This window comes from Myodes glareolus, chromosome 19 (assembly GCF_982192425.1).
Source record: "Myodes glareolus chromosome 19, mMyoGla1.1, whole genome shotgun sequence".
In the NCBI taxonomy this organism is placed as follows: Eukaryota; Metazoa; Chordata; class Mammalia; order Rodentia; family Cricetidae; genus Myodes; species Myodes glareolus.
In genome coordinates this window covers 34,255,280-34,271,232 of record NC_142044.1, presented here as the reverse complement: position 1 = coordinate 34,271,232, position 15,953 = coordinate 34,255,280, and the positions used below count along the sequence as shown (strand labels likewise).

The 15,953-nt window shown below is 48.0% G+C and overlaps 1 protein-coding gene across 1 annotated transcript in view; it reads left to right on the top strand.

Annotated features, from left to right (window-relative positions):
* Col22a1 (collagen type XXII alpha 1 chain) overlaps positions 1–15,953 on the top strand; it is a 245,719-nt gene that overhangs the window by 59,940 nt on the left and 169,826 nt on the right. Inside the window, exons 7-11 of the mRNA XM_087898834.1 lie at positions 2,892–3,167; positions 7,759–7,839; positions 8,916–9,032; positions 14,100–14,144; positions 15,244–15,306. Coding sequence (XP_087754960.1) covers positions 2,892–3,167; positions 7,759–7,839; positions 8,916–9,032; positions 14,100–14,144; positions 15,244–15,306 — 582 coding nt within the window. The remainder of the gene's footprint in view (positions 1–2,891; positions 3,168–7,758; positions 7,840–8,915; positions 9,033–14,099; positions 14,145–15,243; positions 15,307–15,953) is intronic.

The following is a 15,953-nucleotide window of genomic DNA, read 5'->3' as shown; positions in this document are numbered from 1 at the left end:
AGATTCCAGGAGGTCACCCAGCTAGTGTTGGTGGTCACACGACTCAGGCCTCTGAATATCTTGGCTTGCTTTCTTACTTGCCTGAGACAAACATCTGAGGGAAAGCAAAGTCTCCAGGGAGCACTGAAGATGATCAGGGTCGGAACTGAGGCCTATGAGACTACTATGAGGAAGTGGAGGACAGCGTTCAGTCACAACACAGTTACACTGTGTGTGTTGTGTCATGCAATTCGAGAGGAGCCCATTATTTTGGGTCACTCATTATGCCTGTAAGAAGTATGCAGGTGGGCCAATTAAAAGAAACATGAGGAACCCTTTGATTGTGTTGAAGGGAGGTTGAGTCAGAAAGAGAACCCAGAAGACCAGGGCTGTGCTGTGGATACGTTGGCCAGTTCTCTGCACTGCACAGGAACCTTTATGTAGTCTCAGGGGCTCTTTCCTTTCCACTTATTGATGTATTCATCCATTCAGCACCTTTTTCTTGAATGCCACCACGTACCACATGCTTTTCTAGCCTCTGGTATTACAGGGATTAACAAAGGAGAAGATCGAGTGTCTGTTTAAAGGATGGGAAAGTAGACTTGGAATAAACAGGTGTGCAGGTGTGCACAATTACTAAACAAGATAGCTTTAAATGTTGATCTATAACTGTAAAGGCAAGTAAGTGTAAATCAATCAAAACGTCTGAAAAAATGAGAAGTCTCTTAGACTCTAACGGTATACAAGTATTGGTGTGACGGTTAATTTTTTTGTCAACTTGACATAAGCTTGGGTCATCTGGAAAGAGGGAGACTCAGCTGAGAAGATACCTCTGTACGATCGACCGTTAGGCAGTTCTTGATTAATGATTCATCTGGGCAGGCCTAGGCCACTGTAGCCAATGCCACTCCTAGGCCGGTGGTCCTGGGTCATATAAGAAAGAGAGCTGAACAAGCCAGGAAGACAGCAGGCCTCCATGGCCTCTGCTTCAGTTCTTGCATCCAGGTTCCTGTTCTGACTTACCTCAGTGATGTTCTGGGACCTGGGTAAACCCTCTCTCCAAGTTTCTCTCTGATGTAGGAGGCCCTTTTGTATTTGTGTTGCTTTCATTGGTTATTAAAGAAACTGCCTTGGCCTAGTTGATAGGGCGGAACTCAGGTAGGCAGGGAAGACAGAACAGAATTCTGGGAGGAAGAAAGCAGAGACAGGCAGAAGCCATGATTCTCCTGCCCGAGATGGACGCTGGTTAGACTCTTGCCGGTAAAGCCACAGTCAAGTGGCAATACACATTAATGGAAATGGGTTAAATTAAGATGTAAGAGTTGGCCAAGAAGAGGCTAGATATAATGGGCCAGGCAGTAATTTAATTAATACAGTTTCTAAGTGATTATTTTGGGTGTAAGCTAGTGGGGCGGCTGGGACAAATAAGGGGCCCTGCTTCTTCTACTACATCTTTCAGTCATGGTCTTTATCAGAACAAGAGGAAGCAAACAAGAATCATTAGAAGAGACTGGTTTCTGTGATTTTACCTACTTAAGTTATTGTAATTAAGATTAAGCACAAAACCTGGAGTATATGTAAATTGCTTCTATGTATACTTATTTATTTTACCCTCAGCAAGCCTGTGATGCGATGCCACTTTCAATATCATTTTACAAATGAAGAAACAGTGCAGACAGGTTAAATAGTCTGAGGTCACAATGTCCCAAAATGACTTTCTGGTTTAGGATAATCAGGCAACATCTAAACTGCTGAACTATAATGATGATGATGATGATGATGATGATGATGATGATGATGATAGTGGTTGGAGTTAAGAGTGGGGTGTGGAAAAGGAGTGGGAACCAGCAAGGGGATGCTGATGCAACCCTGGGTTAGCAACCACAGGAAGCGATAGCACGGACCGGGTTTGATTCAAGACGGGTGAAGATTAACCTTAGTCGATGCCCCTGTGTTCATGCACTGCCCAAGTCTCCACACGTTCACTGCTGCATTCCCGATACCTGGCTTGCCTGTCACACACAGCATGCTCTGCGAGCATCCTGGAGGGGACGAAGAAGGGAGAGCATGGGTGAGGACATAACTGTTCATCCACCAGAAGCAAGCGGAAGTGACCTTCCTTGCAGAGGTGTCTTGTACGCAGCCACAGATCACTATGGATGTGGCCCAGCATAAAACTGTAAATGTTCTTAGAATGTTATAAGATTATTTTGTGTGTGAGATTTGTTTGCTTTTTGGAACTTGGTTGTCCGGTTCTTGAGCATAGACTTTGAAGATGACAATATAGCCCAAAGGAGCCAGTAGGTTAGACAACCCTGAGTACTTTCTCTGTACTGGGAGATTATGCAAAGGGCTGAGTGTGCATGAGTGAACCAGATATTTGAGGCTCTCACCAGTTAAGAGGCTTCATTCTCATAGCTTCAGTTGAGTCTTCTAGATGAGAGACAGGAGGGGATCACCCATCTGGTTACACACTGGCACTTGACATCTATGTTAGGTAGGGCAGGGTCTTAAGAGACCCTGAGATTAGTTAAGATTTCTGGTTGGTGTCATGCCTCAGGCCCTCTTCACTGGTCATTTGAAGTCTCACAGAGGCCCCAGTAGCCTCTTCTCATACTGAGTACATGATCTCAGCCTAGTGGATGAGCAGACTCAATCTAATTACTGTCCAAGTTGAGCACCCTACACATTGGCTACTGATACCAGCATGCTGAGGAGGAATCAGAGGCCAGAAAGGCACCTAACTGGCCTCAACTTAGACAGCTCTGAGAATCCTGGTGTAAGAGGCACAGTTGGCTGTGTCAGCATTCTCAGGGCTGATTCCACCCTCCCTACTTCTGCCCATGCTTTGTCCCATGCATGTTCAGGGAATGTATTAGACCCTCAAGGACTCTCTGTGCCTGTCTCCTTAGGTCTCTATCAGACTGGATGGTGAGAACAAGGCGGTTGAGTACAATGCTGTGGGTGCCATGAAGGACGCAGTCAGGGTGGTCTTCCGAGGTTCCCGAGTTGATGACCTCTTTGACCGTGACTGGCACAAGATGGCTCTAAGCATCCAGGCCCAGAATGTGTCCCTCTACATTGACTGTATGCTGGTTCAGACGCTGCCCATCGAGGAGAGGGAGAACATCGACATCCAGGGCAAGACTGTGATTGGCAAGCGTCTCTACGACAGTGTGCCCATTGACGTGAGTACCCGAGGGGCTCTTGTCGGCAGTGCCAGGGCCATCGGAGCGAACCCTAGAATCTAGATGCCTTAGTGTCTCCCTTGTCTGTAGTTCCAATTTATCATCAATTTATCAATCATCACCATGGACTTTCTGGGGGGCGGCACTTGACTCAGAAAGCTGCATATTGAAGTCCAGATTTCACATTCATTCATTCATTCACTCATTCATTTATCCATTCATTGTATACACATTGTGATCCTTCTGTTTGCTAGACTCTCCACTGGGCATTAGTGATACTGGTGCCTATAAGGGAGAGTATGATTGACATGCAAATGCTAGTCATCTTTAAAATAAAGGGCTCAACATCATTGGATGTTACAGGGAGGGCTTCTAGGGTACCAAGGGACAGTAGTACTTTGATGAGTTGGGCCAAATACTCATAGTATCACAAATCATATTCAAGTGGTGTCACACCATCATGGGATGAACAAGCATGGAGAGAGCTTGCAGGCCCTAAATCCTGTATCCTTTGCATGGCAACCTGGTCCTTGCAGGCCATATTAGTAGCAGCAACAAAGCAGCAGCAGCAGCAGCAGCAGCAGCAGCAGCAGCAGAACACCCATGTTGTGCGTACTGTGTGTTTTAGTAGCTTCTCGGATCAATGCAAGTTCCATTATGATGGCTGCTGCTTCTCTGTCTTCTGTATATGTTTGCCTATTTAATATTGTGCAGGCATCCAGTTATGTTGAGCCTGAGTAGCAGAAAAGACATGAGAATTTAACCAACCCAGGGTTCCTATGAAAGGAAGACTCAATGAGATCATTCAGTCTGGTTAAATAATTGCCACAGTAGTCATGGGCATCGTGTACCGTGGAACTTAAAGGATAAGTGTCCAAACTGAACAAGTGTGGTAGCTGTGAGGAGGGAACCGAGAGAGGTGTAAGAGTCTGCACTTTCCAGTGGATACCCACGCCCGACCCAGGCTGCGCGCTTTCCCGAACTCGGGCCCTCGAGAATGGACGATTGTCCTGAGGGTTGAAAAAGAGACACACACAAAAGAGACCTTTGCTCATTTACCAGAGTAAATGGCCACTTTATTAAACTCAAGTCGGGTATATATACCAGTGGGCTAGAGGGATCGAAAATGCAAGGCCTCCTCCCATCCAGGAGCAGGAGGAGAAGATTAAAGCTTCCTGGCCCCTCGGGCAGGGTCAGCTAGGGGAGGCAGGCTATAGGCCCACTGCTAAGACCTTGAATACAAGTGGAATCACCATAACAAAGAGAACCAGGTTCTTGCTAAGTTATCCCCTCAAGCCAGAGCTAGTGCAGAGTCTCCAGGGAGCCGGAGGTCACAGGGCCCTGAGAATCGCCAGGAGAAGGGAAAAACCTTGGTAGCTACAAGAGGTGTGTGGCGTGGCTTCCTAGAGGAAGTTAATTTAGGCATAGAGGATAAAGGCTACAAGGCAGAGTGTGTCTCTTGTGAGCTGCATTGCCAGAGGGGAGGGGCTTAAAACACCAGGTACAAGAGATAGTTATGAAACAAATCCAAGGCATGCTGGATCTATCCTGGAAGTCGGCCTGCAGGTGACACTGGCCAAAAAAAACTAAAGTGGGCAAGTGCTGTGCCCGAGCAGCCTCTGCTTGTGGCAGAGAGAGTTCCATGGGAAGATGAGGACACTTGGGAAGGAAGCATCTGAGGGGAAAGAATGGAGAGGCAGGGGTCGTAGCTGGGTCAGTGTGCAGGGGCAGCAAGTGGGTGTGGAGCTGGAATACAGTGAGGTTCCTGAGTCAGCTGCTAAAATAGTGAGCTGGTGCCTGTGAGTTGGTAGTGTCAGACCCGTGGAGGGAACAGAGAGCGTTGTTCCTGGGCTCCGAGGGTGGTATCTGCTGGAGGACCCTGAGGCGCGGAAGCTCTTTACTCTGTCCTTCCCACAGGCCCCCAGGCTTCTCTTCCCCTGCCCTGTTTCCCTCAGATCTCTGCCTCTCTCCAGAGTCTCAGCATAGGTGTCCATGGACTGAGAAACCCAGGGATCCACTCTTCCATGAACCTTGACCTTTGACCAGTTTCCACTGGCCCCACATCGGGCTCAGTTGCTCTAACGTGGCTCCGAGAAATGCAAGCACAGGTGATCTTCCTCCTTGGAAGGGCCCAGCCTCAGGAACATTGTTAGGCTGTTCATGTCTCTGCTGTGACACCAGCCAATTTTGTATATAGCTATGGCCCCGTTTTTTAAGCAAAGAACCAGAGAGAGCTCAGTGCTCCAGTGTCAGGCAGTGTCTGTGGCCCTTCCACTTCGGTTTATGCATCAGGTAGAGACTCTGGTGGCCTCTGGGCAGTGCACCCTTGTGTGGTTGCTGTCAGCTCTGAGCGCCTCACTCGGTGCAACACTGCAGCACTGTGATGTCCCTTAGTCCCGCTTAGGAGGCAAAGGCAGGCACAGAGATGGAAGGACTCACTCCACATTGTAAGTCCACAAGGAGCTCAGTGTCTCTTTCACTTGGAACTTGGACTGGTTCCTTAAGTGGGAGGATCCTCTCATTCCCCTATTTCCTGCTATCAATGAGAAAGCTTTGTTGGTGTCAAATCCCAAGGAATCTGGGGGCTTCAGCCGTTCATCCTTAGCTGGGTTTCTAGGTTAAATTCTTGGAGGAAGAGTCAGTATTTTATATCCTTCCCACAGCAGGAGCTAGAATACTTGTGGCTCTATGGTTTGGGGCCTTAGATACAGTGGGAAGAGGCCTCAGCTTATCGAGGCTTGATGCGGGACAGGCCTTGTATCCTGTGAGCCCCTCAGTTCCCTCTGTAGCTCTGTGAGACCATATCATTGAAAGGCAAATGGAGGATAGGAGAATTGATGTGACGTCATGACAGCTGAACCTTAGACTCAGCATGGTAGGGCCCAACTCACGCTTTCAGCTCTTCCCAATCTGTTTCCACACCAGAGTTCCCAAAGCGCCATTCAGAAGCGCCTGTGTGTGGGATACAGTGGGAGACTGGGAGCTGACCCAGGAGATAGTTCAGCCCGCAGCTGCTGTAGATTGAACCCGAGTTTGGCTCTCAGACAGGAATGAGGCCCAGAAGGATAAAACGAGTGGAGATTTTGGGACTTGGGCAGACAGTGGGTGGGGAGGGTTAAGGTAACAAAGTAACACAGATCAAAGGCAGTTGTGGGAGTTTGGGGTTCCTCCCAACCTCAGCTCTATAGCGTTGTCTGTTGGCCCAGCTGTGGTCAGTGGATCACGGCTAATGTAGAAAGCAGACCGCCTCCTAAAGACCCGCATTGCTCAAAATCGAGAATACGCAGTCTTTCATTTTCTTCTGGTCTGGATTGGTGTCTCAACAGGAAGTGAGATAGACATGCATAGATCTTCTTGTCCTTCAGTTGAGAATCAGGTGGCATGATGGGGTGTGCTTTGAAGAACTCCTGGTAGAAGCAGAAGTCTGGGGAACCCCACACAGGCAGAGCCCCTCACCCACCAGTTCTGTTTGTTAAAGGTTCTTTCGTCCGTTGAGGATCTGCCTGGACCACATCTGTCTTGTGTCAGGGGCTGCTCGAGAGCTGGGGGCAAGAGAGAGCAGAGCCTTGTCCCCCAGAGATTTTGTTGTGGCAGAGGAAATAGGTGCTGGAGAGCAGAGGAACACAGTGGCGCTGCATGGCGGGTCCTGTTGTGAGGATGAATGGTGAGGGGTGGAGCATGAGCCTGGCCAGCAAGAGGAAGATGGGAGCTGAGAGCAGTCTGCCTGTCAACAGTGGGCGGGAGGAGTCTCCTGGGTAGTGGGACTCTGAGGGGGTGAGTGCATGGGAAAGGGTTTAGCGTGTGGAGAGACCCAGGTCAGTCCAGAAAAGGGAGCGACTAGAGAGCAGGGTGGGTGGTGGATGAACTGAGCCCAGGCAGCGGCCTTGGTTTTTGAATTGCATTGACCATGTGACATCCAATAATCTCAGCCTGAGCTCAAGGCAAGGTTTCTGCATAGCAGTCTCTGGCTGCAAGAGCCTGGGACCCAGAAAGCAGACAGTTGTCAGGTCTGCAGTCACTCTACAGCTTGCTGCCATGTTCACAGGCTGGAGTGTGTGTGTGCCTGTGTGTGTGTGTGTGTGTGTGTGTGTGTGTGTGTGTGTACACATGTGTGCATGTTTCACTATCATTCCTAAATATCGAGATCTTTCTGTTTTAAGTTTTTAAGACTAGGTAGAGGGTATTAAAGGTGAAATGGATAGTGGGTATTTATCTCAAAGGTTCATGTAAGCTACTGTGTGGAGATGCCCCCAAAGCATGAGAATAGGGACACACGGAGTTTTCCGTCTGGAAACTGTCTCATCATCTATGTGCTATGTTGCCTGCAGTGGTGGTGAACAGATAGGCGTGGGTGAGCCTGTGTGTGTAGCTGGGGCTAAGGCCATGATTTCTCTACAGTGCAAGCGAGCATGGGCCTCCCATGCAAGGGGACTTTCTCTAGATGGCATTTGGGTACACAGACAATGCAGAGTCTCCCCATGTGGCCCAGCCCACCAGAGCAGCACAGGGTGGGAAAGATCCCAAGAGCAAGTGGACTGTCTCATACCAGGGAGATTTCAGTTCTTTCTTCTTTCCTCCTGTTCCTTTGCAGTTTGACCTGCAGCGGATTGTGATCTACTGTGACTCAAGGCATGCGGAATTGGAGACTTGCTGCGATATCCCATCCGGTCCGGTGAGCTTACATACAGACTGGGCTGGAGATGTATATGGCGTATGGGACTTGAGTGTTCAGGGTTTGGGAATTAGCAGTTGATCCCAGGGCGGCACTGGCCACCAGCGTGTGTGTGTGGGGGGGTTCTAGGTTCATGTTTTACTTGTAACCATTCACACAGAGCATGAGTTTGGGGAAAATCACATTAATCAGAGCCTCAGTCAGGGTGACCCAAAGCTTCCAGCCGTGCCCCAGCTTTGGGGAAGTGTGGAAGGCAGAGGTTGGAGGGTGCCCCGAGATGGCAATGGGCTGATGAATTCCGTGCCCACGGGAGGGGAAACTACAGTGCTTTGGGATAGGCAGCAATGTAGCACTCAGAACACTAATGGCCCCCGAGATGAGGATTGAACCCACTAGGCCTTTAAATGCAGGGTCTGCACCCCTTAGGCCTCATCACCCACTCCTTATATCCCATTTTCTCCATATTTTTCTACCAAATCCTGCTTCCAAGATATGCTTGAAATGTGGGATTGGAATGGAACCTGTTTCCCAGGGTGGGCCAGGCTCGGGGACCCAGAAAGGCCTTCATTACTGTGCTCTTCTTAGCACTCCTACAGTGTGCAGGGGCTGGGGATCTGGAGACACCTTGACATAAGTGTGGGTAGAGAGGAGGAGAAGGAAGGAAAAAGGGGGCAAAAGAAGCTGAGATTTTAGGGAGGGCAGAAGGAGGAGGGTCAGGCTATGGAGTGTGTAGGTAAGAGACAGTAAGATGGACGTCTCCCTCAGTGGTCTCATTTACCCCGTCTCAGAAGATGATAAGGGACCCACCCTTGTCTCCATTCTACATGGTGAGCCATGCTACCAGGGTGGTTCAGTGGTTCTTCTAGGTTGCTAAACTGGTCACTGTCTAGAGCTTGACTGCCTAGCCTGTCCACTTGAAGGCCTCAGGAGAGCAGAGCCCTGTTAGATGTGTTCTGTCCACTCGTGTGCCCTTGGGTGCTTTTTGGTTTCCTTTCCCTGCCCCCTTCCTTCAGTTCCAGACCTCATGCTCCTCACCAGGGGGTGGCAGATTCTGACCCCTTGACCTTTCCTTTCAGTGTCAGGTGACCGTGGTGACAGAGCCTCCGCCTGCACCTCCACAGCTGCCCACGCCTGGTAGCGAACAGATCGGGTTTCTGAAGACCATCAACTGCTCATGCCCTGCAGGAGAAAAGGTAGTCCGCCCCGCTTTCACCGTCCTCCCTCAGTCCCCTGTAGCATCAGAGCTGAGTGTGGCAGGCCAGGCTGGTCGGCAGGACCGCTCTGATAGTGAGCTGAAGGAACAGCTTCCCACCACACCTGAACTACCAGACCAGGGTGGCCCCCGGCTTTCAGACCACCATCGTGTTCCTTGGAATGTCTGTTTCTTTACTTTTGTGCATGACGGAAGGGAGGTTCTCAGACTTCGGTCTAATTAATGTTTTCCTGCAGCTAATAATGCGTTATGGGGTCTCCCTGGCTGTTATTTGCACCCTCACCCTTCTTGCTGTTTCCTCTGGTTAACCACACACACTAATCTGAATATGTGTCATTACACGTGTGTGTGGTGGGGTGGGTGTGGGTGTATATTTATGAATAAAGGTTTGGCTATAATTTTAAGTTTTGCAAAGTGCTCCATGCTTGTGAACATCCATACCTATATCCACTGGGCACACATTACGTTCTTGGTTTGTACCCAAGGCTTTCATTTATTTGCTTTTAAATTTCTATAGGTCGGTAGTGGTGTTACACACACATACACACACACACACACACACAGAGAGAGAGAGAGAGAGAGAGAGAGAGAGAGAGAGAGAACACTTACTATTTTTTTTAAAGATTTATTTATTTTATTATGTATACAACATTCCTTCCATGTATGCTTGTATGCCAGAAGAGGGCACCAGATCTCATTACAGATGGTTGTGAGCCACCATGTGGTTGCTGGGAATTGAACTCAGGACCTCTGGAAGAGCAGACAGTGCTCCTAACCTCTGAGCCATCTCTCCAGCCCCCGAAAACACTTACTATTATGAATAGTAGGAACAAGGTTGTCAAGGAGCAGAACTGTCTGAAGACAGTCTCTCTGAGATCCTCTGGACCGGTACCCCCAGGGCCTTAGCGGTTGTCCTCACCCATATGGTGCTAGCTACACACAGGGACTGTGAGGCTCTGCCCAGTACTAGGGACACCCAGCCCCAGGTGAACAGAGTTGGAGGTAACTGGATCAGTCACTTTGAAGGTAATATCTAACCAATATGCGCTTCTCTTTCCTCTCCCCCTCGCTGTTGTTCTTCACACCTCCCACCCCTTGTTTCTAGAGAGCCAGGCTCTTGGGAAGACATGGATAAAGTAAGGAGCTCCTTGCCAAGTCAACTTGCCAATGACTAGTTATTCCCTGAGCTTTTGTCAGGCTGTAGGAGACATTAGGATACCCCATGGCCAGTATCTAGGTTAGGGAAGAAGCAGGCCGCAGAAAGATGGGGTCAGCACACTCAAGCAGGGCAGCTGGTCTTCCACCTGCAGGCTCAGGCTCCGGCTGCCTCAGCCCGGGAACAGATCTCTTCCACATGCCAGGGAAGCCTCAGAGAGGCGGCTGTCTAAACCCACATCCTCCTGAGTCTCACTTGCAGTTAGATTCCCAGTGAGAAAGGGTGTGAAGAGGCTTTGCTCTCCTGCCACTGTGCCCAGATAGGAGGTGCTACCCAAACCCACCCTCCCAAGGCCAGGGCTTCCCCTTGCATCCAGGTCTGTGTCTGAGTGGGTCCCATGGAAGCTTGTGTGGTCACTGCTGGGAATCTCAAGAGGCATCGACTTCCCTTGCCACTGTCTAACTCACCAGTGCTTGGCTCCCCTCTGACCTCCTTGGCATGGTTTAAGGACACCTTTTCATTACATTCATCCCCATGTGACCCCTGCCACATCCCCAGTGCCTCCAATCTCATGACTCAGTATCTCTCCCTGATAGTTCCCAGGTCAAATAAAAGCAGGTTTCTTGCAAGGACACTCATCTCATCTTTGGCCATTTGAGGATACAGCACCTTCTGCGTGACACATCTTTTCCATTTCTTGAGTAGCCTTCCCTGGCTGACACCTGCTCGTCTTCTAAAGCATGAGCAGTGAACCTTTGCTGAGCATGTTGGCCTTGTGATTTCTCTCCAGACTTCCCTTTTCCTTGTCATTCACCCCCATTTGATAACTGTCCAGGACCTTCTTTGGTAGCAGGCTTCTTCCTTTGGGCCACCAACTAGCTCCCAAATCAAGACATGCAGACTTCTTATTAGTTAAGAATGCCCACTGTTAGCTTAGCTCTTATTTTAATCTGTTTCTCCTTTTCCTTCCCTCCCTCCCTCCCTCCCTCCCTCCCTCCCTCCCTCCCTCCCTCCCTCCCTCCCTCCCTCCCTTACTTTCCTACTTCCCATGCCTGGCTAGCTGATGGCAGCCTGGCTTCTGACCCTGAGCATGTCTCTCTTTATCTCCCTTATTTTCATCTCCTTCTTCTCTCTCCTGAGCCTAGATTTCTCCTCCTACTTATTTTCTCTGCTTGCCAGTCCTGCCTACCCCTCTCCTGCCTATTTATTGGTCATTTAGCTTTTTATTAGGCCAATCATGTGCCTTAGGCAGGCAAGGTGAAGCAAATGCTATGTGTCTTCACATAATTAAACAAGTGCAGCACTACTCACTGAGGCACATCTTGACATCATTAACAAAGGCATCAGAAAGAAATGTAACATACCTTCCCATACTTAAGGTAATATTCTGCAGTATCAACAAATGTAATGCACCTTTGCCTAGTTAAAATAATAGTACACAACATTCTTTTCTAAGAAAAGTCCCTTTTCTCTCCCCAGGCTTCAGTATATATAGCCATGGCCACACTGGGCTGATAACATTTCCTTGTTTTTTCTTGAGCACAATCCTAAATTCCAGTTGACAGAGATTGAATAGTGTCTGTGTTTGGGGGCTGCTTCACCTTTGGATACAGATGCAACTATTAGACAATGGTTGAATTGGTGAATAAAGTGTGAAAAGATGGATGGATAGGAAGATGGACAGACGGGGGTGAGGGAGAAAGGCACACATCCTCCCATTCCCTTTGCAGCATGAGGGTCTCCCGATTGAGCTTCTCAGTCTGTGCAGTCTCGGCCTCATACTCTGTGTGCCATCACCTGATAACCTATGCTTTTTTTCCAAGATGTTAGTCCTAGCTTTTGGCCATAGACGATCAACACCTGCTCTGTCCTTCACACTATGATGCACAGTGAGATTTTAAGACCAGCAGGATGTGGCACTTGCAGGTCTTAGTGTGGTTAGGGAGAGAAAACTCTGAGACCTGGATCATCCTAGGGAGCTATCTTCACAGGAACAAGTGGACGGACAAGAAGACCTACTCACTCTGCATGGAAGACAGGCCACGTGGAGGAGCTACCTGCCCACCTGTGAAGCTGGTGTGGCCCCCTGCCTCCTGCATCTGTGTGTCTATTAAAAGCTTAGCACGAGGCCCAGGAAATCACAATCTTCTTCTAAGGCAGAGCTCTGGTTACACGTGCTTTGCTTCCAGCTGTTCAAGTCTTTCATTTCAATTAATAAGTGATATCAGCCATCCTTTGGAGTCCGTGATTACATCTCTGTTACCAGTCATGGTGATGAATGCGAACAGTGTCCAAGACATTCTGATGGACACTATAGGAGCTCCTGCGTGCACACGCTGAGGACATCTGTGATTGCTCTGAAGTAAATGAGCACCCAGGAGTAGAGTTATACCATTTAGTCTTTCTTGTCACTTGGGAAGGAGAACGTCAATTGAGGAACAGCCTCTGTTAGATCGGTCTTTGGGCATGTGGGTGGGGTAATGTCTTGATTGATGATTGATGTTGATTTATGGTTGAAGTGGGTGAGCCCAGCTCTCTACATCATCCCTAGGTAGTTGGATCTGGCCTGTATAAGAAAGCAAACTAAAGGGCTGGAGAGGTGGCTCAGCAGTTAAGAGCACTACCTGGTCTTCCAGAGAACCAAGGTTTGACTCTCAGCATCCTTATGGTGGCTTGCAACCGTCTGTAACTCCAGTCCCAGGGTGGCTGATGCCCCCTTCCGGCTTCTGATAGTACCAGGTACACACGTAGTACATAGGCAAAAAACTCATGAAAATAAATAGATAAAGGTATATATTTAAAGAACGCAGGCTAAGTAAGCCGGACAGAGCAAGCTGCATCTCTTCATGGTCTCTTCTTCAGTAATTGCCTTCAGGTTCCTGGCTTGGGTTCTTGCCTTGACTTCTCACATTGGTGGATTGTGACCTGGAAGTGGAATAAGAAATAAACATTTTCCTCTCCAAGTTGCTTTTTTGTCAGAGTGTTTATTACAGCAACAGAGATGCAAACTAGAACAAGAGTGAAAATATCATTAGTGATGGAATCAGGCAGAAATGGGCCAGTAGTATGTGGTGTCTTTATTTATAGCATAAGAAACATGTGTTTGTTCTCAGCTTGGCAATATTAGAGGTGCCCACAGCATACAAAGTGTGTGTAAACACACTAACAAGATCTTTCACACATTTTAAAATCTGAATGCAGCCGTGTTTCTAGAAATTGCCTTAGACCTGTCATGCTTTGTATTTTAGTAAATAACCATTATACAAATTGATAGTAGCAGGCATCATAATTTACTTTCTCAATAAGTTATATGTTCTGAGAAAATAATAGCCCATAAAATGACTTTGTTTATGCTCATTTATGTTGTCTATTGATCAATTATATCATTTATCTATAAGGTATAAACTGATGCTCTAATGTGCCTCTTGGATGCAGAATGCTGGGTCAAGCTAAAGAGAACATCAGTCACCTCACAGACCTATAGTTTGTCTCCATCTAAGTTAAATCTGACCCCCCTGACCAGTGCCTTCTCCATTCTCCGACTTCTCAGCCTGGAACCATTGTTCTTCTCTCTGATCTCTGTGTGTGGCATCTTTAGTTCCCATGTATAAATGAGAACATAGACTATTCCCCCTTCCTGTTCCCTGGTGTGTTTATAGCTTTGATCCTTCTATGGCTGCATGGGAAGTCGTGGTGAAAGTTGTCCATGCATGTTTGCAATTGGGGAACGGATTCTCAGCTGAAGTCAGTAGTTTCCTGCTCAACTCTCTGACCTATCTGGCTGAGCATATGACTACATTTCAAGCCCAGTAGTAGGCAATTAGCCCTTAAGAGAGATGGAGAGAATTAACATATCGCCTTTATTGTTTCTTCTTGTCTTTCTTCCTACAGGGTGAACGGGGCTTTGCTGGCCCTGTAGGACTCCCTGGTCAAAAGGTCAGTACCTACATGGTATAGTGTCCTTTGTTTTAACCTCTGTGGAAGCATGACAGGGGTGTGTTAGATCACAGTCCCACCAGCCTCATAGTTGCCTTGGAGCGAGTTAAGATGCTACAGTAAGAACAAGTGGCATGAGGTTCAAGCTATGAGACTCTGACCTTTCCAGACCTGCACTTCTTAGCCTAAAAGTTTACAGAAAGAAGGACTGGGTTGCCCAGGCTCAGGTTCACAGCCCATGTGCTCCAACAGGCTCTACTCTCCAGAGGCAGTTAATCTTGCATCAGTCCTTGCAAGCTGATTGTTTCAAGAAGCATTTAGGACTTGGGCTTTAGGAGTTATTTAAGTTGTATAAATTGTATGCATTTCTTGTGCACAAAAATTGCAAACTCGGTAGTTGCACGAAGCCAGGTGCTCGCGCACAGGACTCCATCTTTGGTCAGAAGCAGCCTCCTCCCCCTCCCACATTCTCCAGCATGCTGCCTTCTCCATCAGTGCTTCGGTCTTTGAACATTGATGGTTGGAGGTACCAACTACATGGCAGCGTGGGAAGTCTTTACTTTTGCACAACTAATACCTTGTCTGGGGCTGAGGGTGATGGTAGAGAAAGAGGCCGCTGCATGTCTTCTCTTCTCTTGCTTCTGTCTTCTGGGTGAAGCGCTCTATCATCGCATCGCATCGCATCGAAACAGTCCTTTCCATACTACCCTCCTCCTTCCAACCTTGGCCTTTCTGTCTCTCGTTCTCACTGTTTTCTGTCTGTTTTCCATATCATGGTAGTAGTACACACCTTCTCAGCACCAGGTTGACATCATGATAAAGGTTTGTCTCAACATTCACACAAAGTCTCTGTACTCAAATGCCCAGGTCTGGCAGGGCCCAGGGATTTGTGAATAAATTCAAGGAATGTGAGGGAGTGTGACTTTGGTTCTTATTTACCTTCCAAGTTGGGGCAGGTGACCCATGATACAGTCTCCCAGGATAACATCAGTTCTGGGGAAGTAGGGCAAGGTTGGCTGTGGACAACCTGTGAGTACAGAATTCGGAAGAGCGGTTGGGAGGATCTGACCTGACGTTCATTTTGCTTCTAACCCTTCAGGGTGATCCAGGACCCATTGGACTGATGGGTGTTCCAGGGCCCAAGGGAGAAAAAGGAGATACTGTAAGTAAGATGCTACTTTTCTACTTTGAGAGAGCATGTGGCAAGTATGTGAGGTCCAGGGCTCCCCCATGCATCCAAGTCTGGTCATGTTGGTTAGCAAGTGTGGGTCAAAGGCCTGGTGAATACAGGCACTGAGTGCATCCAAGCCATGAGAGAAAGCACCTCTCTTTTTCACCAGGAAGTGCTACCTGTTAAACAAAGCCATAGTACTTCATTCTCTCTTTCCCCAGAATTCTGCTCTTCTAAAGTGGTACCCCTGTGATGCCTGAAACTGACCATTTAATAGTGGCTCCTTCACCCTGGGCATCTCACATGCTCCTTCTAATGTCTATAAATCTACTCTTGTCAATAATTGCATTATTAACAAGTGTATTAAAAAAACAGATTTTCAGACAAGGTATAGAAATGTCTGATTACAACCCTGTCTAGGGGAGCTTCAAGAATACAAGTAGGAGACTGGGAGTGTGGTTCAGTAGTAGAACTCTTGTCTAGCAGACACAAGGCCCTGAGTCCCATCCCCAACAAGTGTACATGCATGTACACTCACACGCACAGACACACATACACAAATATCACACACACACTGGCACACATGAACAAATACACACACATAATGAGGAAGGAGTTTTGAAAATACACATTTTGAA